Raw genomic sequence first — 25,978 nt, 5'->3', positions numbered from 1 at the left:
CACTAAGTGAAAGAAACCAGATACAAAAATTGTATGATTCCACTTATAGGAGGCACCTAGAATTAGCAAATTCAGAGACATAAAGTAGATTATCAGTTACCAGAGGCTTCGAGGGAGGAGGAATGTGTAGTTACTGTTTAATGAGTAGAGTTTCCATTTAGGATAAAGAAAAAATTTGGAAACAGTAGTGACACAATGCTAATGAATTATACACTTAAAAATAATTAAAGTGGTAAATTTTAAGTTATGAAAAAATATAACAGGTTAAAAAATGAAGCACTGACACGTGCTACAATATGGATAAACCTTGAAAACATTATGCTAAGTAAAAGAAGCCAATCATAAAAGACCATATAGGATTTCATTTATATGAGATGTCCAAAATAGGCACATCTCTGAAAACAGAAAATAGATTTTAAAATAGGCAAAACTTTATTTACTTATTCATGAGAGACGCACAGAGAGAGAGAGAGAGAGAGAGAGAGAGAGGCAGAGACATAGGTGGAGAGAGAAGCGGGCTCCATGCAGGGAGCCCGATACGGGACTCAATCCCAGGACTCCAGGATCATGCCCTGGACCGAAGGCAGGTGCTTAACCGCTGAGCCACCCAGGTGTCCTAAAAATAGACAAAACTTTAAAGACAAAAAATAGATTAGGAATTATTGAGGTGGGCAGCCCAAGTGGCTCAGCAGTTTGGCGCCACCTTTGGCCCAGGGCGTGATCCTGGGGTCCTGGGATCGAGTCCTATGTCCAGCTCCCTGCATGAAGCCTGCTTCTCCCTCTGCCTCTCTTATGGATAAATAAATAAAATCTTTTAAAAAACAAGGAATTATTGAAGAATCCCTGAATAGGAAGATGGGGGAATGCTAATAGGTATGGGATTTTTGAGGTGATGAAAATGTCCTAAAATGGACTATTCTCATGGTTGCACATATCTGTGAACATACTAAAAACCAGTGAATTGTATGCCTTGAGTGGGTAGACTGTATGATATGTGAATTATATCTCAATAAAACTCTTCTTTAAAAGTATACAAAGTGTGGGATGCGTGGGTGGCTCAGCGGTTGAGCATCTGCCCTCGGCCCAGGGCATGATCCTGGAGTCCCGGGATTGAGTCCCACATCAGGCTCCCTGCATGGAGCCTGCTTCTCTCTCTGCCTGTGTCTCTGCCTCTCTCTGTGTGTCTCTCATGAATGAATAAATAAAATCTTTAAAAAAAAACTTATCCAAAGTGAAAAGAAGAAATGACAGATTACAATTAGACTGACTCAGCAATGGAAAGGAGTCAATGGAATACTGTCAATGTCCTGAGAGAATTTAACTGTTACCCTGGTTCTACACACAGCAAAACCAACTTTCAAGAACAAGAGCAATGTAAAGACATTTTCAAACAAAGACAATTTACTATCAAAAGATTCTCACTGAAAGAATATTCTAAAGGATACATTTCTACACAGGAAAATGATCTCAGATTGGAGGTCTGAGATGCAAAAACAAATGGTGAGCATGAGGTAAGTATGTGGGCAAATTTTTTTTTATTGGAGTTCAATTTGCCAACATATAGCATAACACCCAGTGCTCATCCCATCAAGTGCCCCTATGTGGGCAAATTCAAACAAATGTTTAGGACACCTGGGTGGCTCAGCGGTTGAGGGTCTGCCTTGCACAGAGTCTGCTTCTCTTCCCTCTACCTGTGTCTCTGCCTCTCTCTCTCTCTGTCTCATATGTCTCTGAATAAATAAATAAAATCTTTAACAACAACAACAACAAAAGTCAACTGTGAAGATAATAACAATGCCTACTTCACATGTATGTGAAGAATGGAGAAGAACAAGCTAGAACTAAAACCAGATAATAGTATATAATCTAGGAGGGCTATGATCAGAGCTAAAGCATTCTAAGGTCTTTGCCTCATTTAAGAAGGTAAAGATACTGGTTACCTTTAGACTCTAAGAAAAACCATATTGGCAATTAAAACTGAGGGGCGCCTGGGTGGCTCAGTCAGTTAAGCGTCTGCCTTCAGCTCAGGTCATGATCCCAAGGTCCTGGATAGAGCCCCATATCGGGCTCTCTGCTCAGTGGGGAGCCTGCTTCTCCCTCTCCCTTTGCCCCTCCATCTGTTTGTGCTCTCTGTCACTCTGTCTCAAATAAATAAATAAAAACCTTAAATAAATAAAATAAAACTGAGAAAATTTTAAATGCTTATTAATTCATTAAAAAATAATATACCATTACATGGTAAAATAAATAACATATTCTATGAAAAATAACTATATTTGCCAAAAGAAAAATAGTAAGACGAGTGACACTGTTGTACATTTTTACACTAAATATGCATGTTAAAAATAGGTACAATAACACTAAAAGAACATACACAGAATGTATAACTAACTTTCAAACAAAAATAGGAGGAAAACCACAATCAATCCAAAATGAGAGAAAGAAGGGAAAACAGTAGATCATTTAGAAAGCTCAAAATAAGATATTTGAATTTACTCCTATTATATGTATAATCACTACACAGGTAAATAAACTAATTCTTCAGGTTAAAGAAAAAAGCATAAAACAGGATTTAAAAATAAAATCTAGCCCTTTCACGAAGATGGCGCCAAAGGCAAAGAAGGAAGCCCCTGCCCCTCTCGAAACCGAAGCTAAAGCAAAGGCTTTGAAAGCTAAGAAAGTGGTGCTGAAAGGCGTGCACAGTCCCAAAAAACAGAAGATCTGCACATCACCTACATTCCCACGACCCAAGACCCTGCGTCTCTGAAGGCAGTCCAAATATCCTCGAAAGAGCGCCCCCAGAAGAAACAAGCATGATCACTGTGCCATCATCAAGTTCCCCCTGACTACGGAGTCAGCCATGAAGAAAATAGAAGACAACAACACACTTGTATCCATTGTGAATTTCAAGGCCAATAAGTACCAGATCAAACAGGCTGTGAAGAAGCTCTATGACATTGATGTGGCCAAGATCAACACCTTGATCAGGCCTGATGGAGAGAAGAAAGAATATATTCGACTGGCTCCTGACTATGATGCTTTCTTTGGATGTTGCCAACAAAATTGGGATCATCTGGGCAGCCCCGGTGGCACAGTGGTTTGGCGCTGCCTGCAGCCTGGGGTGTGATCCTGGAGACCTGGGATGGAGTCCCACATTGGGCTCCCTGCGTGGAGCCTGCTTCTCCCTCTGCCTATGTCTCTGCCTCTGTCTCTGTGTCTATGAATAAATTATTATTATTTCATTCCCACTGCCACTTCCTTAGACTAGGACAGTAATTCTCAAACTTTTTGGTCTCGAGACTCTTTACAGTCTTAAAATAAGAGGATCCCAAAGAGCTTTTGTTTATCTGGATTATATCTAGATATTTACCATATTAGAAATTAAAACTGAGAAACTTAAAAATGTTTATTAATCCATTAAAAAATAAAGCCATTACATATTAACATAAATGACATATCTTATGAAAAACAACTATGTTTTCCCAAAAATGACTAGAGTGACATAATTTTATATTTCTAAATTCTATTTGATGTTTCTGACTTAATAGGATACAGCTGGGGCATCTGGATGGCTCAGTGGTTGAGTGTCTGCCTTTGGCTCTGGTCATGATCTGTGATCCCAGGGTCCTGGGATCAAGTCCTACATCAGGCTCCCTGCATGAAGACTGCTTCTCCCTCTGCCTTTGTCTCTGCCTCTCTCTCTCTGTCTCTCATGAATAAATAAATAAAACCTTTTTAAATTTGGATACAGCTAGATTCCCTACTTTAGCACTAAACCTGTTGTTTTTTTTTTTTTTTTTTTTTTAAACCTGTTGTTTTAACTGAAGTACATGAAGAAAATCCAGCTCACACAGATATGTAGTTGGAACAAAAGGAGTATTTTAGTAGCCTTTTCAATAAAGTATTTATTAGTCTTGATAAGTAGTCTCTTAAGGGTTAGCTGCAATGTAGAATCTGAAGCCTTACCAATGAACTCTGTTTGTACTGTTCCAATACAATTCATTGCTATATAAAAACTATTGAAAAAATGTTTAAAAATTAAAGTCTGCTGAAAGTGTTAAATAAATAAATAAATATACACACACACACACACACACACACACACACACACAAAATTGATATATCTTGGGCAGCCCGGGTGGCTCAGTGGTTTAGCGCCACCTTCAGCCCAGGGCATGATCCTGGAGACCCGGGATCGAGTCCCACATCGGCTCTCTGCATGGAGCCTGCCTCTCCCTCTGCCTGTGTCTCTGCCTCTCTGTTTCTCTCTGCGTCTTTCATGAATAAATAAATAAAATCTTTTTAAAAAATTGATCTATCTTGCAGTTTTTTTAAAGAACTTGAGAATTTTATTTTTTATTTTTTTTAAAAGATTTTATTTATTTATTCATGAGAGACACAGAGAGAAACAGAGAGGCAGAGACACAGGCAGAGGGAGAGGCAGGCTTCCATGCAGGGAGCCCGACGTGGGATTCAATCCCAGGTCTCCAGGATCACACCTAGGCTGATGCAGCACTAAACCACTGAGCCACCCAGGCTGCCCATATCTTGCACTTTGAATGGATCTTTTACCCGTGCATAATTTTACAACATCATACTTGGTCATCTGGAAAATATTGGTTCATTGAGTTATATCAACCTTCCAAATATTGACACATTTCATTATACAATATCTAAAAGTCACATTCATTTATATTGTTACCAATCTCATCAGAAAAGTTTAAGTATTGGGAAGCTGTCAAGTTCACAGTGGTAGATACAAATTTTCCCCATACTCATAATTTTCACTTGAAAGCTCAAACCTTATCATTGGCAAAAAACACTGTGAGTTGTTTTCTTTGAAATGACAGGCTGGCTTTTCATTTTTGAGAAAATATCTGCCAAATAACCATGTCTGAATAACCATAGTTTATATGTCAGTCATTCTTTTAAGTAAAAATGGTATTCCATGAAGAAAGCAGCTAGTTTAGCTCACAACTCAATGATACAAGTGCTTTTCCTGAGGACAACTGCAGTTTAGTATACAGATTTATTTGTACTTTCTATTTCATGACACAGAATATTAAAGACATGTCTCAAAGGTTGAAATTTGATAAAATTAATGTATTAATTTTTTACTGCTTCATTTGGGACATTGGAGAAACTAACATTTTTGTTTTTTACTATAGCAAAGAATAAAATGACCATTAATACAGTGTGGTCCCACTGCCTGATATTTGCTAAGGCACCAGCAGTTTTATTCACCGTTACTTTAGCACCATCAGTGCAAATGTCAGTCAACTCAATGAAAATAGCAGGTAACAATCTTGATATTGCTATGAAAATAATTCTGACCTCTCATAACCCCTGGATCAGGGAGCCTCAAGGGGTACACAGGTCATATTTGAGAATTGCTAATCTAGAACTTCATGATGGTTATATCTGGATTATCATGTTAGTCTCCTAACTATTCTTCTTAACACTTTGCTTACTCATATTGTTTGACATTACTAAACACAACTTCTATAATTCTGCTTTCAACATGTTCTGCCCAAAAATTATCAGTGATTTCCCCATTGGATAGAGGATAAAGTCCAAATTCCTTAGCATCACCTTCAAAGATCTCTACAATCTTTCCTTTATCTAACTTTTTCAGCCTTACCTTCCATCACTCCCTGACACAACTGTAATTAAGTCAGTCTCATCTATTTAAGGTCTCTGAAAACAAAATTTACACAGCTCACAACTTTGCTTGAAATATTCCTGTCATATAAGATAATATTTTCTTAGGATGCTTGGGTGGCTCAGCAGTTGAGCGTCTGCCTTCGGCTCAGAGCGTGGTCCCAAGGTCCCGGGATCAAGTCCCACATCAGGCTCTCTGCATGGAGCCTGCTTCTCCCTCTGCCTGTGTCTCTGTCTCTCTCACTCTCGGTTTCTTATGAATAAATAAATAAAATCTTTAAAATATATATATTATTTTCTTTCATCAAATCTCAAATCCTATTGTACCTTCAAGGCCAAGCTCGATTCCCAAATACTTTATTTATGATGCTTTTTCTAATCACAGGTTTACAGTTTAGCAGAAACTCTCTGCTAAACTTTTTTTTTTAACTTTTTTTTAAGTAGGCTCCACACCCGGTGTGGATTCCAATGTGGGGCTTGAACTCACAACCCTGAGATCAAGACCTGAGCTGAGATCAAGAGTCTGACACTTAAACAACAGAACCACTCAGCACCCCAAAACTTTGAATCTTCTACAGCACCTAATACAATGCAACAAACAGTGAAAACATCAATTTTTGAAAATGAAACCAATGAATGAATTTCCTTTCCAAAGGCAAGAGGAATTTGGTTAAATGAATGATTCACATGGTATATGAACTACTGATGGCCCTTGAAAGTCTTCTAGGTGGGTAGTAGATTGATTTCTTAGAGTTATTAATGTTTTCAATGGGAATAATTACACTATTTAATCAAAATCAGTCCACTGGCATCTCATCAAAAGCAATCCTCTCCTTCTCATTAATTCTGATGAGGTTTTTGCTGTGTTAATCAAGAAAATGTAGAATAAGTGACCCATAGGACCGTGCTGAAGTGGTTTTAAAGGGAAAAATCTGGCAACCACTGCTCTAAATTAGCAGACTCCAATGTGGAGTCAATTCAATCTGTAACATTTTTATTTTCTTAAAAGATATAAATCAAATATGGTAAAAATGTTATATTTATTAATATGAAAGACAGGTACAAGTGTGTTTATTATGTTATACTTTATACTTTTCTATATATCTGAGGTATTTTAAAATAAGGAAAAATACATCATGTGGCATTTTGAAGCAAAAATGGTCCATCAATATATAAGAGCATACCATTTGATTGATGCATGATGTCCAATTTTTACTTACCAGTGCATCATCTTGCAATGAAGCAAAAAAGAAGCCATAGAGCAAGTTAATTTCCTCCTTGTGATCAATGAAGTCAAACATTGCAACCAGCCAACGATAAAAAAGTACCTATTGAGAGACAAAAATGCTTATCTTTAGAGAAATATAACTGGCATAGGGGAGAGCTTAATTCCCCACCCAGGGCTGTTTTCGAAGCTTCTAGCACAAAGCAGGATAACAGATTTTATTTCACAGTAAAAATTTCTGCTTGAGCAAAATCCTTGCATCAAGCTATATTGTTCCAAAACTACAGGCTTTGCACAAAAGGTCACTGCCATTACTCCGTAAGTGGCTCTTCCTTGCCAGCCCTTAAGTGGTTCTGAAGGACTCATCAACAAACTGTTTAAAAAGATTACCTTGGTGCTACCAGAACATTTGCCAACACAAAGCCAGGAGACTGCCTTAACCACAGAATGTTCTGATATCAGAGTTGTTGGAATCATACACTTCAATATCCGAGTGTTTACAGCACTCCCTAGAAAGCAGAAAAACTCCAAATTAAACTACATTTTAGAATCTTGATTGTTCCTTTACTATTGTTCACTCTTAGTCCTAATAATCTCACTTTAGACTGAAGGCAATAAAAAAGTGAATAATATTTGACAGATCTCTATCATCATTACAAAACATAGTTTCAAACAAAAATGTAACTTTAAGTTCTAATATAAACTATACAGCAAGGATGCCTGGGTGGCTCAGTGGTTGAGTGTCTGCCTTCCACTCAGGTCGTGATCCCGGAGACCCAGGACCAAGTCCCACATCGGACTCCCTGCGTGGAGCCTGCTTCTCCCTCTGCCTACGTCTCTGCCTCTCTCTCTCTCTCTGTGTCTCTCATGAATAAATAAATAAATAAATTTTTTAAAAAATTAAAAATAAATTATACAGCAAATTCTTTGGCCCTATATTTCTATTTAAAAAGGAAGGATGAGGGATCCCTGGGTGGCTCAGTGGTTTGGCATTTGGCTTCAGCCCAGGGCGTGATCCTGGAGTCCTGGGATCGAGTCCTACATCGGGCTCCCTGCATGGAGCCTGCTTCTCCCTCTGCCTGTGTCTCTGCCTCTCTCTCTCTCTCTCTCTGTCTCTCATGAATAAATAAATAAAATCTTGAAAAAAAATTTTTAAAAATCTTAAAAAATAATAAAAAATAAAAAGAGAGTTGTGATGGTTGTACAACTCTGAATATGCTAAAAAAAAATCCTGAATTGCATGCCTTAAAAGAGTGAATCTGGGATGCCTGCTTGAGCCATAGTGGTTGAGCCTCTATCTTCGGCTTAGGGCGTGATCCTGGAGACCCGGGATTGAGTCCCATGTTGGGATCCCTGCATGGAGCCTGCTTCTCCCTCTGCCTGTGTCTCTGCCCCTCTCTCTCTGTGTCTCTCATGAATAAATAAATAAATAAATAAAGTATTTTTAAAAATAAATTAAAAAATAAACTAAAACAGTGAATTCTATGGTATGTGAATTATACTTCAAAAAAAGCCCTAGGAAAATTTCAAAGATTATTTTTTAAAGATGTATTTATTTATTTCTGAGAGAGAGAAAGCACCTGTGAGTGGGGGAGGGGCAGAGGGAGAGGGAGAGAAATACTCAAGCAGACTCCCTTTTGAGGGCAGAGCCCTACACAGGGATCAATCCCAGGACCCTGAGATCATGACCTAAGCCAAAACCAAGAGTCAGACACTTAACCAACTGAGCAACCAGGCACTCCAAAATTATTTTTTGTTACTTTTTTTTTAATGGCACAATAGATTCTGACTTATTCAAAGCTTCCGACAAGGGTGCCTGGGGGGCTCAGTTGGTTAAGCATCTGATTTTGACTCGGGTCATGATCTCAGGGTCCTGGGATTGAGCCCCACATTGGGCTCCCTCCTCAGTAGAGAGTCTGCTTATCCCTCTCTCTCTGCCTGCTATTCCCCTTCTGGTTCTCTCTGTGTCAAATAAATAAATAAATAAATAAATAAATAAATAAATAAATAAATAAATATCTTTAAAAAAAATAAAGCTAGTGACAGCTTGCATGAGCTGCTCCATTAAAGAATAAATAACTAAATATATTTGTAGTCTCCATCCCTCCCAAAAAGTGGGGAAGAGAGTAGAATAGAATAGCTATTCTTGGAATTAGCTGGCAGTAATATCATTCTATCCTGGTCCAATCTTTCCATCATATTCTCTGGCTTCTATGGTATTCTCCCATCTGATAATAAAAGTGATGCTGCAAATAGCTTTGTATACACCCTTATCAATTTCTGCTTATTAAGGCTTCAAGAATTAAATGTCTATCTCATCTATTTGTTTTGGTATGTAAACATGGTTTCATTTGCATTATAATGTGGTGATCACAACCGCTCACTGAAAAAACAGTTTTCAACTTCTCCTGCAAATAGAATTCTCAAAAACATCTTGGATCCATGGTCTTTAAACCACCCTTTTACATGCATTGCAGTGTGCTGATCACATCCATTCACTTTAATACTGTTCTCAACTTCTGCAAGTAGCATTCTTAGAAACATCTTACACATGTCTTTATTTCTTTACACATATCTTAAAACACTTTTATATGCATTATAGCATGATGATCACATCCATTCACTGAAATAACACTGATCTTAACTTGCCTGCAAGTAGCATTCTCAGAAACATCTTACACACATCTTTTTCTTCCTGAGGGTAAGGAACTCTCATTCTATTTTTTAAATAAAAAATGTGTATATTTAATATGTATAACATGATGATATGATATACATAGTGAAATAATTACTGAAGTCATGTTGATTTACATATTATCTTCTCACACTGTTACCATTTTTTGTGTGTGGTGAGGGCACCTGAAATCTACTCTCTTCCAAACTGCAGTATTCAATGCAATATCATTAACTATAATCATTATGCGGTACATTAGATCTGTAAATTTACTCATCCTACATATATCTCAATTTCTATCCCATTATTCTGTGGAGAAGGAAGGAAGTTGTGATGGCAGGCAAAGAATTGTAAGAATAAATATTTCTGTATTCCACTATGGTTTCTTGTTTTCATTTTCTTTTCTCCCCCACTCCCATCCCCTAACCGTTCTAAAGTTTAAGAGTCTCACCACTAAGACTTCACACATGTACCAAACTCAAAGGGTGAATTCAGTACGGACTCAATACTTATTTCCAAGCGACTTTTTAATTTCTAAATTGTCTGAAGTCTTTTTGTACTTGGTTATGACATTTCAAGCACACCTGCCCCTGAATATGAATTTCAATTTATCAAAAGAGCTACATGTAAAGATACAGTAGTGATGGAATATATCACAGAAATAACTGAAAGGAGAAAAACAATTAAGGTCATATTTGATCACCAATTCCAGCTTAACAGAAAAATGAAAAGTTAGAATAGAAAGCCAGAGATTATTTTTAAATTGTTATACACAAGTTTCCAAGGCTGAGGCATGCATTTGCCACAGACCTGGCAAACATCACGAAAACCTTTTAACCATTAACTTCTGAGATGTCAAAAAAGAAAAATTCCAAAATCAAAAACACTTGTACATTCCATATATGTTTTAAGAGGAGAAGGGAAGAGAGAGAATTCTTAATAGAGAGTGATCAGTTAAACATAGGTTCTGGAAAGATATTAGAACCAAACAATCTGAAACCACCTAATAGAAGAAGAGCAAATTTTATCAGGTCAAATTTCACTTTGTAGGAAAACAGATAACTAATCAGGTAAAAGTAGAGAAATAAAATACCTGAGAGTCATATTTTGAATTTGGCCAGTAATGTGTTGTTGCTTTAAAATACACACCCATGCAAAACATGATGCCAGAGTATACACAAAGGAACCTAATATGCAAGGGCCAGGAAATAGTATATAAAGCATCCAGTTTTTTTTTAAGATTTTATTTATTTATTCATGAGAGACACACAGAGAGCGAGAGAGAGGCAGAGACACAGGCAGAGGGAGAAGAGAAGCAGGCTCCATGCAGGGAGCCCGACGCGGGACTCAATCCCGGGACTCCAGGATCACGCCCCGGGCTGAAGGCGGCGCTAAACCGCTGAGCCACCCAGGCTGCCCTAAAGCATCCAGTTTTGATGGATGTCTTAATTATTTAAAAAAAAAAAAAAAAAAACGAAAATCCAGTAGCAGTATGTGCGGTATTAAACACTAGAAGGGGAATCAGGAGATCTGAGTTCCCCAGTTCTAGCTCCGACACTAAACAAGTCTCTAGGGATGCCTGGGTGGCTCAGCGGTTGAGCGGCTGCCTTTGCCTCAGGGCATGATCCTGGGGTCCTGGGATGGGGTCCCACACTGGGTTCCCTGCATGGAGCCTGCTCGTACTTCTGCCTGTGTCTCTGTCCCTCTCTCTCTGTGTCTCTTATGAATAAATAAATAAAATATTTTTTTAAAAAATAAGTCTCTATCCACTCTGGGTCTCAGTTTCCTCACTTTAAAATGAGGATGTTCAAGGTCTAAAATACCTTCCGCGTCTGAATTTGGATTGGAGTAGGTTAAAAGGTTCTCAAGTAAAAAGAATACTGGCCAGGTTTTCTTTCTTTATAAGAACCACCCCCCTCCATTTGAAATGCACTTAGAACAGGAAAGGAAGCATTTCCACAAAAGAAAAAGCATTTTGACTGTTAAGGTCATAGAAACTGGAATGGAGTTTCCAAAGGGACTTGCCACAGGTAAATTAACCTAAAAGCAATGAAATAGACTAGTGATCTCTTAAGCTGCCTTATCTATGCTTAAGAGAAATACTAAAAATGACTCTCATGTATTTGGTGTCAAGAGTCTATATATTCTATTTGTAAAGATATGTGATAACCATTCTCAGCATATGTACACAAAAACTTTTGGTCCGTAAGGGTAGCCTGAACACAAGAAAGGCTCATTTTATAATCTTACCAGATTGATTTATGAAAAGACTAGTACAAATAAAGAACTGCAACTGATTCCAATAAATAATCTATTTCAAAGTCTGGAAGGCAAAACTAATAGCAAACTGATAACAAATGTATCCCCTTGACATACCAAATTTGCCACTGAGTGCCACATTTAATAGAATGTCAATTCCTTCTGGAGCTAACCCATTCTTCAAAGCCACATTTTCCACAGTTTTCAAGTGTTTTTCCAAGATTTTATCTTTATTCTGTGAAGTTTTAACAGGTCCTGGAAAAAGGAATAAAAATAAATAGTGGGACCTTTAAAATTCTTTCAGTCCTCAACCCCAACAGTTACAACTTGGGATACTTCAAAGAAATTGCTTTTTTTTAAGTAGGCTCCACACCCAACTCAGAGCCCAACAATGGGCTTGAACTCAAAACCCTGAGATCAAGACCTAAACTGAGATGTAGAGAGAGCCGATGCTTAACCAACTGAACCACTCAGGTGCTCCTAAAAGAAACAGCTCTATGGTAAAAATGCCTTCCCCCAAACCCTTCAAAGCCTTTAAAATTGTAGAATATTTAACAGAAATAGAGCAACAGCACCTTCAGTGAGGAAAACTGAATCATGCCTTGGCATCATCTCTGCTCTAAACTAATTAAAAGCACTGAACTGAGACTATAAGCCAATTCAATACTAAGACAGTAGTTCCCAAACTTTGCTGCAAAATGGAATCACCTAGGGAGCCTTTTAAAAATCCTGATGCCAGACTGCATTCCATGGCAATAAATCAGAATATCTAAGAGTAGATGCCAGGCATCAGTGTTTTTTAAAGATTCTCAGATAATCCCAATGTGCAGCATCTTGGAAAACACGCTGCCAAGAATTTGCTTTGTTGTATCCCTAGTACCCGGCATACTGACTGATATTAGGAAGTGCTCAATAAATGCCTATTAAATAAACAAAAGCATGAATGAGCAAAAATATGCTTTCCTTTAAAATCCATAAGAAAAAGTCTAACATAGGGACGCCTGGGTGACTTAGCAGTTGAGAGTTTGCCTTTGGCTCAGGACATGATCCCAGGATCCAGGATCGAGTCCCACATTGGGCTCCCTGCGAGTTACCTGCTTCCTCTGCCTGTGTCTCTGCCTCTCTCTGTGTGTCTCTCATGAATGAATAAATAAAATCATTAAAATAAAAGAAAAAGGGTGGCTCAGTGGTGGAGCGTCTGCTTTCGGCCCAGGGCGTGATCCTGGAGACCAGGGATCGAGTCCCACGTCGGGCCCCCTGCATGGAGCCTGCTTCTCCCTCGGCCTGTGTCTCTGCCTCTCTCTCTGTGTATCTCTCATGAATAAATAAATAAAATCTTTTAAAAAATAAATAAATAAAAGAAAAAATTAAAAAAAAAAGGGATCCCTGGGTGGCGCAGCGGTTTAGCGCCTGCCTTTGGCCCAGGGCGCGATCCTGGAGACCAGGGATCGAATCCCACGTCGGGCTCCCGGTGCATGGAGCCTGCTTCTCCCTCTGCCTATGTCTCTGCCTCTCTCTCTCTCTCTGTGTGTGACTATCATAAAAAAAAAGAAAAAATTTTAAAAAAGAAAAAGTTGAGGACATTTTTACAGAAATAGAACTTTCATATGGAAAATTATCTGTCTTACCTTTCTCAAAGTATCTCACTGCTATTTGTAGGGCATCTTCTGCTTGATCATCAGCATGTCCATAATCTTCCACTGGATTGTTTTGTCCACGTTTCAAGCTGTACTTTGAGTCATTCAGGGCCTCTTTTTCTTCCCAGGCCAAGAGATTAGTCGGATAATTACCACTAACTTGTGAAGTCCTTTTTTGCACCTGAGAGTTCTTAACTCTCTTTTGAGGTGACATTATTGCACAAGTTCTATACAGAAACAAGTATCAAGTTACCATTAAATAGGCAAACCATCCCTTTTTACTCCGTAAATACAGGAACCATATCTGCCTTATCTAGTTGGGAATAGCATACAAACAGTATGTACACACACACACACACACACACAAACCCTGACAACAATCCAGGCAACAAAAAGGCTAACTTTAAAAAAAAATACTTTAAAAAAGGCTAACTTTCACAGAAGCCTTTGACATAAAAAGAAAAAGGGAGAAACAACGCTCCAGCATAACCTTCACCAGTTGAACTGGACTTCTTGTGGAAAAAAAAGAGTACAAAGCAAAACAGCAAGTTTTCTTAAAGTGGTTCTATCACATAATCAAGCCCAAAACTAATCCATCTCATACATTCAATCTATCTTTTCCCAGTCACTCCTTATTTTTCAGCACCCTCCTTGATTTTGCTTTTAATCTTTTATGCTCTCCACTTTGTGAGTGCTAAGTTAAAACTGCATAGTTCAAAAGTCAAACTGGTGACCAAACTAAGGATTCTCACAATAGAATCATTCTTCATTAGTTAATTCACTAATTCGATAAATAATCATCTATAAGCAGAGCATGGTTCTAGTTACTAGGGATAGAATAACCAAAGTTTCTTGAAACTCTCATGAAACTTATGGGGGGTAGGGTGGGAAGGAGTGTGAGACAGGGGAGTGATATCATCTGATTTAAGATCGTTTTCTTTTTTTTTAAGATTTTATTTATTCATGAGAGACACACAGAGATAAAGAGGCAGAGACACAGGCAGAGGGAGAAGCAGACCCCATGCAGGGATCCCGAGTCTCCAAGGCACTCCCTGGGCCGAAGGCGGCGCTAAACCACTGAGCCACTCAGGCTGCCCCATTAAGACGGTTTCGCTGCAGGGTAGAGAATAAAAGGTTTGGGCAGTCCGGGTGGCTCAGCGGTTTAGCGCTACCTTCAGCCCAGGGCATGGTCCTGGAGACTCAGGATCGAGTCCCACGTCGGGCTCCCTGCATGGAGCCTGCTTCTCCCTCTGCCTCTCTCTCTCTCTGTGTGTCTCTCATGAATAAATAAAATTTTTTAAAAAAAGAGAGAATAGAGTGTTAGAGGCCAAGGAATGAAAACAGATGAATTTTAAAAAAAAGTCTTGCACAAGTCCAGAAGAAATAGGACTGTAGCCTGAACTAGGCCTAGGGTGACGGTGGAAGAGGCAGAAAACGACTGATGCGTTTTGGTGGTAGACTGGGCAAGGCCGTGATAAAGAACTGGGTGTAGGGAAAAGGAAAGAGAGGAACCCAGAAAGACTTTTTAAGTTGTGGCTTCAAATGGGAAAAACTAAGGAAATGGTTGGATTGAGTTACTCAATCCCATCTCCCTGGAACATACGAGGCCAAAGCAGGAGAGCAATATGTATATCTAACCCAATGGTTCCGAGTAGTTTCCTGGGGTCCAAAAAAAAAAAAAAAAAAAAGGGCGGGAGAGCAGCTTCTAACCCCATCCGGTTGAACCGTCCCATTGCTTCCCAAGAACACAGACCTTCTCGTTCCGCCCCAGCTGAGAGCGAACTCGGGCACGACGAAGGACCCACTGCGCAGATTCCTAAGCGGAGGAAAAATTCGACCTCGGCCACATCTTGCAGGAGAGTCCTGCTCAGAAATCAAGAGCCCCCATTTCTCTGAGAACCCCCATTTCGCGCGGTCTTTAAGAGTACCTCACAGAACACACTCCACCGTCCCAAAGCCTCCGAATCCGGAATCCAAACACCGCCTCCGGGATTCAAATGAATGAGCCCGCCCCGCGCATGCGTTTCTGCAGACACCCAGGTTGCACTAGGCGGAACAGCTCGCCCTGCCGAAACTTGATTGGTTGGGTTACAACTCAACAGCGCAAGGAGGCGCGCGCGCGTCGACGCTGACGCAGACCCAATCGTGGAGAACCGCTTGTCCCGCCCGCCTCCCGCAGGGGACGGCCTGTGGGCCGTTGCTGCTGGAGCTAGCTGATTGGCTTGGGTTCCCACTGTCCTAATTATGTTTGCATTCGACATTTTGCGAAAAACCTAACTAGTGTCTTGATTCCTGAATTTAACAAGAGTATTTATAGTGATAATTCTGCCCAAACTGACTGCAAGTGTCAGGACTTTGAATCCATAGGAAAATAGGAAACTGCAAACTTCGCAATAAGGGCTTATAACCTTGCTGGACAAGAGACTTAGGTTATTGAGTCTATGACTTCTGAAGCTGTTGCTTTTTCCAGGTGAAGCTCTGGGGTGGGAGGAAAGGTTGGCTGGATCTGCCCTTTTCCCGAGCGTGAGCATTCATATCTTCCAGAGTTTGCTAGAAAGCTATGTCCTAAGCTAAATGTGGCACCTTGCATGTAACCCGCCAGGCAACACGTAAAGATTTCTAACTTTAAGGAATCCGTGAGTCTTAAAGAAACTGGCTAAAACAGCAACAAGGGGTTAGTATGAGACCTGAGCCTAGTCCTAGTTTAATCTCTTACTAGACTAGGAATTAAAGTGGAAAGGTAAATTGAATGGCTCTCACTGATTTTTTGAGGCCAAAACATACCCATAAACTGGGCAAAACTCTGGAAGGAAACGGTGCAATCTTAGGGAGAAATGAAGAATCAAAGATTAAGTTGATGTATTTGGGAAAGACTACGCCAGAAATTATTATTTACTACATCTTATATGATTTTCAGAGTACTTTGATGAAGTCTTGTTTAAGCGTGCATAAAAACGGAATGTTTGATATTTTATCTGGTAAATAAGCTGCTCTTACCTAGTAAAACTGAAAATTTCTCAAGGTATTTTCCACACTTTTAATAATTTCATAGGCTCAAATGTCAATTGGAAGAGATTTTCAACCTTCAGTCCCCTTCTCTTTTGTAGATGAAACTAGGGATCTGAGTGGTAAAATAACTGTGGCACTGAAACTTGTGCCACTTTGTGGATACACAGTGAAAGAACACTGGTTCGCCTTTGTTTCATATACCTGCAATTTTCTCTGAAATCACTCTTCCACCTTCCCTTGGCATCACTTAGTGAAGCAGAACTCCTAAAACCTGAAAACTGTATCGATACTAATTCTATGGCTTTCTGTCTTATGTACTGACATTACTGAAGTGTGGGGGAACTTAAATGAGATTGGAAAGTTGGTAACCTCATTAGTATACTGATTATACTGCTCCTCTTTCTTCTCCCTCATCCAGGATCCAAATTAAAAGGGCCTGAATTGCTTCATAGGACCCTTTATTCCCAGATTTTCATTATTTGTCTAGACAATTTCCTCCAAATTTCAAAAATTTTTATTTTGAAAGAATGAGAGAAATAAGACAGAGGTATCAATTAACAAGAACAATGTTACTGAAGAAAATACAATAATTTGTACTCCCCCACACACACAAAGCCCCCACCCATCTCCCCATCCCTGGTACAATAATATTAAAACCATCAAAGTACATCTAACAAGGAGAAACAGCAGTATGGAATGAATAAAGCAAAGTTTCATACTGCTCAGTCCAACCAACCCATATCAAATGTCCTTCCCTCAAGCTCGACTCCAGCCACCATAATGATAAAGAGGTGTAGAGGAGACAACCACAGGAGTGACTTGGATCTCTGCTTACACTAGCAAAGTTCAGTGAAGATTCAATAGGAGTAATGATTCTGTTTCTCAGGGAAATACTGGGTACAGTTCCTCTGTCAAGTTTCAGATGATTTAAGAGAACAGCTAGAGTTTGAGATTCACAGACTTCTAACAGGACTAATCCCTGCTCCCTCAACTGCAACAGTGGAGCAGCTGACAAATCCTGGTTAGCTGCTGAGAATAGTAGGAAGTGAGGCAGCTCTTGGCTTAAGGAAATCCAAAAGAAATGTCTGGTAACAAGTCTGCTTCAATTTCATACTGTGAGCAAAGGAGCTTAGTAGGTTGGGTTGGGGCAAAGGCAAGGTGAAACTTTCAATTGTATCAGTTGAATAATTATATTATGTATTGACTGCATATATTCCTTATTTTGATTAAATTCAATATGGAGTATTTACAATTTCAACAACTGTTACAGCAGAGGCTAATCAGTATAACTCAGTGTCTCAAATTGAAGGAACTTTCTCCTAAGGTGGTAAATTTAAGTTTTCAGCTTGATCTATTGAGGGAATTTCCTTCATCCCACAGGAATACATCACTTGATTTATACCAGAAGTAGGATTCTCTTTACAGGAGGATTATTTTATTCTGCCTTCACTAGAAGCAGTCTATAAATGGAAGGATACCTGTACAGGATTAGTTCAAAATCAGAGCCTTCTCGCACCTGCATGCATGCACACACACATACACACACAAACACACACACAGTAAATACAGTTTCCCACACATAATCTTACAGTCACATGCTTGCTGGAGTCCATCTCACAAATACACTTCAACAGTTAGCCATATACATGTACATGCAGCAAGATGTGAGAGTTGCCCCAGAGTGATTAAAGGTGGTGCACATATGTCTATGTGGGAAGGTCATTTTAGGGTACAGGTGTACACAAGCCAATAGGGCCATTAACTTGCAGATTATATTTTCCCTTTCCCTCAAGATAAATAAATAAATGAAATCAATTGAATTCATGAAAAACACGGACATCTTCCTGGGTGTCATGGAGGCAACTGCCTGGGAGGTCCACTTTTTGCACTTCTGCTTTCCTATGACAACTTCATTTTGCCCTGAGGGACCTTCTCATATAAAGAGGGCTGCTCCTCGGCATTCCCCACTTGCCCTGACATTGGCAAGGGCTTCTTCTCTGAAGACCGGTCTTCAGGCTTGCGGGCAATCAGCAGGCGGCAGGTGAGCAGGATTCCAAATACCAGAGCATGGGCATAGCGTTTGAGAGGATCACCGACTAGCTGATGGAAGAAGAGCACAGCCAACACCAGCAAGAGTAGGAAGAAGTTGGCCACATCTTTGGGACGGCCAGGCACAAGGGTCATGACAATGCCACAGGCCACCTCAAGAGCACCAATGCTTTTGCGGAGGAGAATGGAATTGATCCCCATTTTCTTCAGCAGAGGGAGGGCTCGGACATAGCTCTTGTAAGCACGTTTCTAGAGTGAAATACCACAAAGAATGTCACATTAACCATGATTTTAACATTACAATGAAGAACACACAAAGTCCTTCCCCACCATTCCCTTTATATGTCCCCACCAGATCCCTTTTTTTTTTTACTGTGGCCCCTAAATAAAAGCCTTGTAATTAAGATGAGAAAAAAGCAAGCAATCTTCTGAGATCCCTGTGATTTAAAACTTTAGTAACAAAAAAATAAATAAATAAAAACAAAAACAAAATAAAACCCTTAGTAACACAGCAGCCTGGGTGGCTTAGCGGTTTAGCGCTGCCTTCGGCCTGGGGGCTGATCCTGGAGACTGGAGATCGAGTTGGCTCCCTGCATAGAGCCTGCTTCTCCCTCTGCCTGTGTCTCTGCCTCTCTCTGTGTGTGTTTCTCATGAATAAATAAATAAGATCTTAAAAAAAAAAAACCTTAGTAACAACGGAGTGTCTGGGTGGCTCGGTTGAGAAGGTTGAGCATCCGACTCTTGATTTTTGGCTCAGGTTGTGATCTCAGGGCCCTGGGTTTGGGCTCTGCACTAAGCATGGAGTCTGCTTGTCCCTCTCCCTCTGCTCCTCCCCCTACTTGTGCTCTCTCTCTCTAAAATAAATAGATAAAATATTTTAAAATGAATAAATAAATCTTAGTAACCAGCACCAAAGAGAATTTGGCTTGATAGCTAAAAATTATTTTCTGATTATAAATCATAAACAACGCTAAAAGCATCTAAAAGAAAATTTACTGGGCCCATAAAATCTGGTATGAATTAGCCACAACCACATTTTCTAGTGCCTGCCTTGTCCAAACCCAGATGCATATGAATACCAACAAAAATGAAATGAGGGCAGCCCTGGTGGCGCAGCGGTTTGGCGCTGCCTGCAGCCTGGGGTGTGATCCTGGAGACCGGGGATCGAGTCCCACATCGGGCTCCCTGCCTGGAGCCTGCTTCTTCCTCTCCCTGTGTCTCTGCCTCTCTCCCTCTGTGTCTATGAATAAATAAATAAAATCTTTAAAAAAATGAAACGAGGCGGGGTGCCTGGGTGGCTCTGCCTCTGCCTTCAGCTCAGGTCATAATTTCAGGGTCCTGGGATAGAGACCCCACATCAGGCTCCCAACTCAGTAGGAAGTCTGCTTCTTCTGCTGCTGCTGCTCCCCCTGCTTGTACACTCTCTCTTACTCTCTCTCTCTCTCTCTCTCTCAAACAATAAATAAAAAGAAATCTTTAAAAAACAAAAGAAAAGACCATGTGATCCTATCTCCTTATCACAGTTGATCAAAGCCAGGGTAAACATGACTTTAGGAGGAAAAAACTGAAAGAGGGTAAGGCAGAGTATGGTAAAGCCTCACTAATTTTTTAAATATTTTATTTATTTATTCCTGAGAGAAAGAGAGAGAGTCAGAGACACAGGCAGAGGGAGAAGCAGGCTCCACGCAGGGAGCCTGACAAGGGACTCGATCCCGGGTCTCCACGATCAGGCCTTGGGCCAAAGGCGGCGCTAAACCGCTGAGCCACCAGGGATGCCCAAGCCTCACTAATTTGGACTTCCCTAACTTGGAATCTGTGATGATTCAGAAAAAAACTGAGCAGAAGTTTACATTTGTGGAATTTGCAAAAATTCAAAAATGAGTGCTAAGTAAATAGAAAAACAAAGATGTGTATAAACATTAGCCCCTTATATATCTTTAAAATATAGTAAGATAAAAATCATTCTTACGGTCAGTGAGATAAATCCCCAGGCCTTTACAAGACACTACTCTGATTAGCCTGGTGTAAGTTCATTAATTTTAATTTAACAAATATATATTGAACACCTACTATGGATTATGTGATGGAGATAAAAAGGTAAGTAAGACAGGGTCAAGAAACTTTTGGTCTAGTGGGGGAAACAGATACATAAAACACCATTATAAAGCAACATGGTTAGTGACACATAATAGAAGTCTGTACGAGATCTAATTATAGCCCAAAGGGACACATCATAGAACAGAGGAGGAAATCACTGGATATATCACAAAGTAATAAGATTATATTGACCTTAGAGTAATAGATAATCATATTTTTCACTGTATTCAGATTGACCTGAGCCTCATTTTGTAGTAAATCGATGAGATTTTATCAAGTGTCTTATTAGTTTGGCCCACTGCTTTGTTTTCAGTAAGTATCCGTTAATTCGTTTGATATTTATTAAGTTCTTCCTGGTGCTAGGCACTGTACTAGGTACTTTAGATACAGATACCAATCATTCAAAGGCCTTGCCTCCCTGAAGCTTGAGTTTATATGAAGAAAAGTTATGGATGCTGTATAAAATTATGTGGAGGCACACCAGAGTGATCAAGTCTCCGTAGATGGAAACTGAGAAAAGCTAGAGTGGAATATTAAAGGAAGAGCAGGTGTTTGCAAGATAACTAAGGGAAGGGCACTGCAGAAGAAACCAGATGAGCAAAGGCCCTGAAGCACAAAAAAGACTTGTGTGTTTCAAACACTGCCCCAGTTCAGCATAAGTTGGGAGAAGGAGGGGTGAGAGTGAGACATGAGACAGGGGAGGTAGATATGAATCATGGATCATGAGAATTATATATGTCCTTTTATATATGTCTATATATGTGTCACCATGAGATCATGGAGAACTATATATGTTGCATTGTGGAGGTGGATTTTTATCCTATAAGCCAGGGGGAGCAACAAAATTTGCTTTTGAGGAAGGTCCCTCTGAAAATAGTGTGGAGGATGGATTGGGAGAGGTATGCCTAGAAGTAAGGAGACCAAGCAAGAGACCTACAGTAATGACATAGGAATAGAGGAAAGGGGACAGAGTCAAGAATACTTTTAATGCAAAAGCAACAGAATTTAGTTTTATATTGAATGTGGACCCTGAGGGAAAGGGATTACATCAAGAAAGATTCTCTGGTCTCTGGCTTGGGTACCTGGGTAGAAGAGTGCTAGTATTATCCAAGTTTGGGCATGCATCTGGAAGAAGAGGTTGGAGTTGGAACATGAGGTATGAAGAAATAAGGGACTCAGTTTGGGTTTTTTAGTTGAAGTATCTCTAAGACATCTAAGTGGAGATGTCCAGTAGGCAGCTCAGTAAGAGAGGTCTGGAGTAAAGATACAGGATGGATAGTCATCAGGATCCCAGGTAGAATGTATACAGTGGAATAAATTGTGTGACAGACATTTAAGAAATGGAAAGAGGAAGATAGTCCACAACATAGGCAGAAGAGAGCATGGTCAGAAAAGTAGGGAGAGGGACACCTGGGTGGTTCAGTGGTTGAGCATCTGCCTTCGGCTCAGAGCGTGATCCCGCCTGCAGTCCCGGAATCGAGTTCCACATTGGGTTCCCCACGGGGAGCCTGCTTCTCCCTCTACCTGTCCCTGCCTCTCTCTATATATCTCTCATGAATGAATAAATAAAATCTTTTAAAAAAAGAAAAAGAAAAGTAGGGGGAAAAGCAAAAGAGACAAGGTCATGGGGGCCAAGGTTTTCAAGAAGAGACTAGTCAAAAGTTCCAGATGCTGGGACACCTGGGTGGCTCAGTGGTTGAGCATTTATCTGCCTTTGGATCAAGGAGTGACCCAGGGTCTTGGGATCAAGTCCCATGTCAGGCTTCCCACAGGGACCCTGCTTCTTCCTCTGCCTATGTCTCTGCCTCTCTCTCTGTGTCTCTCGTGAATAAATAATTTCTTAAAAACAAAAAGTTCCAGATGCAAGGCAAATATAAGAATCAGGCAGAAAGCCAACTTGACCTCTCAGAAACATCTGGCACTTAGAATAGTGTCCACACACTCTAGGTTTGGAACAAATGTTAAGTCATTTCTCTCACTACTGGATAAGTGAATGCACCTTATTTCATGGATTAATTATCATGAGTGGCACAAGATAATCCTCTGTGAGGAGTGTTAAAAGACCAATGGTTTAGTGAAAAAAAAAAAACAACCATGGGTTTTGATTCAAAAAGACTTGGCTTTAAATCCCATCTTTGTCACCTTCTAGTTGAGTGTCCATAGGCTAATTATTTGACCGTTCTGAGCCTCCTTTTCCTGAGCAGGGTTAAGACTAAAGTGAAATGAGCAAGGCTATTTGCCTTGAATGCAAAATTTAAGAGGGCACCAAAACACTTCTTGATTAAGGTAAATAACATCAATAATGAGCAAACTATCAAAGCTTTAAATAAAGGCAGGATCCAGCTCTGTGTTTATACAACCCTGCCTCATTTATCTCTTCCCAATCCTGGCCCTGCCAGATCCTGTCTTTAAAATTTCACTTCAACTTAGTCACTATCCTGTTCCTGAGCATGTAAAGAAATAGTGTTTGTCATTCTTCCTCCCTCTTCCCATTTTAGGTTAAATGAGGGACTTTCAGAGAAATTAGGAGAGAGGTTGACCAGTAAAACCCTGGCAGAGTAAAACTCTGGGCTGAACTGAGCCAGACCTAAATGGAGCAGAGCAGAAATGAGGGTTGGGGCACCTGGTGATGGGGAGAAGCGTGCCCATTTCCTCTCACTAGTAAACTAGATGCCACCTGCCCACTCTCTCCCCCTCTGCACTCTAGTGACAGTAGCAGGGCAACATTAGGGAAATCTAGACACAAGAGGCTTCCTTAACACTTTTAAGTGAGGACCATTTCTAATTAAAACACAAAGCTTCCCAAGAGGCAGTTCCTAAATCCTAAATGTAAGCTTCTGACATGATGAATGCAGGACTCAAGAGTTTCTTAGTTCAGAGCCATTTCCAGATGCTGGCTGAGTGGCTTCTAGAAACACTCCTTTTTTTGGCTAAGGCTAACCACCCATCATTCAAGAATAGATTATTAAACTATACTATAGTAGAATCTGTAGCCGGGGCCAAATCCAGGTGTTTAAATCAAGTTCCTATGACTCCAGTGATCTTTTTTTCTCTACATTTGGTGTAACTCCATATTACTTTTTCAGTTGTTTATCTAACTTCTTAAACTACAGCTGTGGCTCCTTTATGCAGCTGTTGCCCCTTTTTTACCTTCTTTTCTCCAGAGGAAACTGCACATCAATAAGCCATTTCATCAAATTTTTAGTTCAAAGCTGAGTAGATACAGATACCATCTATTCTCCAGGACTCCAGACAGGGAATGTTTAATTTCTTAGAAATGGGTCTAAGCTTGCTTGGATGGAGTCTTGACATTATAGGAAGCCCTTTATTCTTTCTCCTGTGGAGCAGGATGGAAACATCAAAAGAATGCTAGTATTGCCAACTCCATCGATGTTTGGTCTGGTCCACCTCAGTTCTCACAATAGAAGGGTCACATGTCTCGAATCTATAGTGACTAGATCTCTAAAGACTTTAATTGTTCTGATAATAAGAATAAAGAGAGTTGACTGAGTCACTCTCCCAAAAGGCTCTCACAATTCACTTTGTTAGGTCTCTTTCCTTACCATTGCAATGACCCAGACCCTGTAACCATAGTTTCCTTATAGGGCAAGGAAGCAAGGAAGAGGAGTGTTTAGTCAAATGTTTCAAATCTCTTTAATCAAAAGCAATCATCCAACAATATCCTTGGCCTGAGATTCTTAACATAAGCTAAATTTCAATTTTAGCTTTGCCCCTAATGTTGCTTAGAGAAAATTACTAAATATTCTATTATCTGGATTTTCCCTTTTGTAAATTAAATGAGTATTTTGGACATAGAGTAAAAAAAATCATAGCTTCATGGCATTAAAAGAGGGCCACACACACATACACGCACACATTTCATTATTAACGAACCATACAATGAGAAGTGCATATGTTTGCAAGCCATGGTGATTATTTTGATGATAATAGTGCTGAATCAAACACGATATGAGAAGATATGATTCTGACATGAGTCAAAAGCATATGGAGCCTTTCTTTAGTCACACCTTTTTTCTTCTTGTCATTTACTCTTCACAACACCCCAGGGTTCATGATCTTATATTAATGACATTAAATTTGAACAGCTCAAAATGGTCTAATTATATTCACCTTCAATTGCAATTAATAACTGATCCAAGTCAGCTAACAGGACAAAATGGGAACAGAGGCCAAGTGGTTTGGTCCATTTCTGTACACTTATGCCAGTTAGGTAAAAGAAAAAAATGGCTAATCTAACTGTTGAATTCCATTTATAGAAAGTTCAAAAACAAGTAAACTAACTTATATTGTTAGAAGTCAGGAAAATAATTACCCTTGGGGAGGTAGTAATTGGAAGGGGTCATGGGGGGGTTTCTAGGGAGCTGGTAATGTTCTATTTCTTGATATGGGTGCTGGTTATACAGGGGTATTCTGAAAATTCCTTGAGCTGTAAGATGCACATTTCAGAATATGTTACACTTCAATAAAATTTACAGAGGAAAAAAAAACAATGAAAGCCAGAGAGGACACTGACAAAAATATATTTTGGTTAAAAATCTCAGCCTCATTGCTATCTTATACCATAAAGCCTACATACATAACAGCTGCAAAATTTACTGACTCAAGTATGATTTTCCTGCATCTTTGTAAGGGAAAAAGCCATATGTGAATTATAGATTACTTCTTAAATGCAACAAATGCAATAAAAAGCCATCACATGTTTAATTAACAAATATCATTCAAATGTGAATGATAAACGCATTTAAGCAATTCTACTTTCCACTGTCATATAGTACCTACCTAAAGAGGAAGCTGGCAAACCTTGTCCTAGTAACCAAAGTGGATTCTTCCCAGATTGCATTTTAGGGCAGAAGAGTCTGACTTCACCCGTGAGTCAAAGGTAGCTCTGAAACAAGCATAGTTCTTGGCCATTGAGAGCCTACACATTCTCTGGCATCAGCTCCAACGTGGTTTAGCTTGGGATGGTTAGCTGTATGAACTAAGCAAAGTCACTTCACATTTCAGGGTCAGTTTCCTCTCTGAGGGAATAAATGTACTATACCACCTCAGAGAGCAGTCTAAGCATCAGTGAACTATTATCTTATTACCTAGCTGGAAAGCAATTAATGGCAGTGATTGGAAGTATAAAAGATTACCTAAGGACATTAAATAAACTGCCCAAACATATCTGGAGTGTTTCCCCAGGGTTATACAAACAGGAGGGCATTTAACTATAGGTAAGCAAATCAACCAAATCAACAAACCTTCCCTATGAGGGGATGCAAAGAAGCAGAGACTTGCCCTGTTTTCCTTAGGGCGTAAATCCCTTGGCTTCACTGTGACAGGATTTTGGTATTTTCTCACCAT

At 39.7% G+C, this 25,978-nt stretch overlaps 2 protein-coding genes and 1 pseudogene across 3 annotated transcripts in view; 1 reads left to right on the top strand and 2 right to left on the bottom strand.

Annotated features, from left to right (window-relative positions):
• Nucleotides 1-15,423, bottom strand: part of CENPI (centromere protein I) — a 78,922-nt gene extending 63,499 nt beyond the window's left edge. Inside the window, exons 1-5 of one of the 2 annotated variants that reach the window (XM_041741262.1) lie at nucleotides 15,210-15,423; nucleotides 13,448-13,683; nucleotides 11,937-12,074; nucleotides 7,277-7,395; nucleotides 6,882-6,989 (exon numbers count right to left, since the gene is read on the bottom strand). In XM_041741262.1, the coding sequence (XP_041597196.1) occupies nucleotides 6,882-6,989; nucleotides 7,277-7,395; nucleotides 11,937-12,074; nucleotides 13,448-13,670 (588 nt within the window). In that variant the 5' untranslated portion in view covers nucleotides 13,671-13,683; nucleotides 15,210-15,423. The remainder of the gene's footprint in view (nucleotides 1-6,881; nucleotides 6,990-7,276; nucleotides 7,396-11,936; nucleotides 12,075-13,447; nucleotides 13,684-15,209) is intronic. The other variant, XM_041741263.1, reaches the window with a different exon arrangement.
• LOC121483054 lies at nucleotides 2,603-3,068 on the top strand (annotated as a pseudogene).
• Nucleotides 15,424-16,906: 1,483 nt separating the features above from the next.
• Nucleotides 16,907-25,978, bottom strand: part of TMEM35A (transmembrane protein 35A) — a 34,200-nt gene continuing 25,128 nt past the window's right edge. The window contains exon 3 of the mRNA XM_041740677.1: nucleotides 16,907-18,763. Coding sequence (XP_041596611.1) covers nucleotides 18,365-18,763 — 399 coding nt within the window. The 3' untranslated portion in view covers nucleotides 16,907-18,364. The remainder of the gene's footprint in view (nucleotides 18,764-25,978) is intronic.

This window comes from Vulpes lagopus, chromosome X, assembly GCF_018345385.1.
Source record: "Vulpes lagopus strain Blue_001 chromosome X, ASM1834538v1, whole genome shotgun sequence".
In the NCBI taxonomy this organism is placed as follows: Eukaryota; Metazoa; Chordata; class Mammalia; order Carnivora; family Canidae; genus Vulpes; species Vulpes lagopus.
The sequence above is the reverse complement of the archived record's forward strand: the minus strand, read 5'-3'. Positions and strand labels throughout refer to the sequence as shown.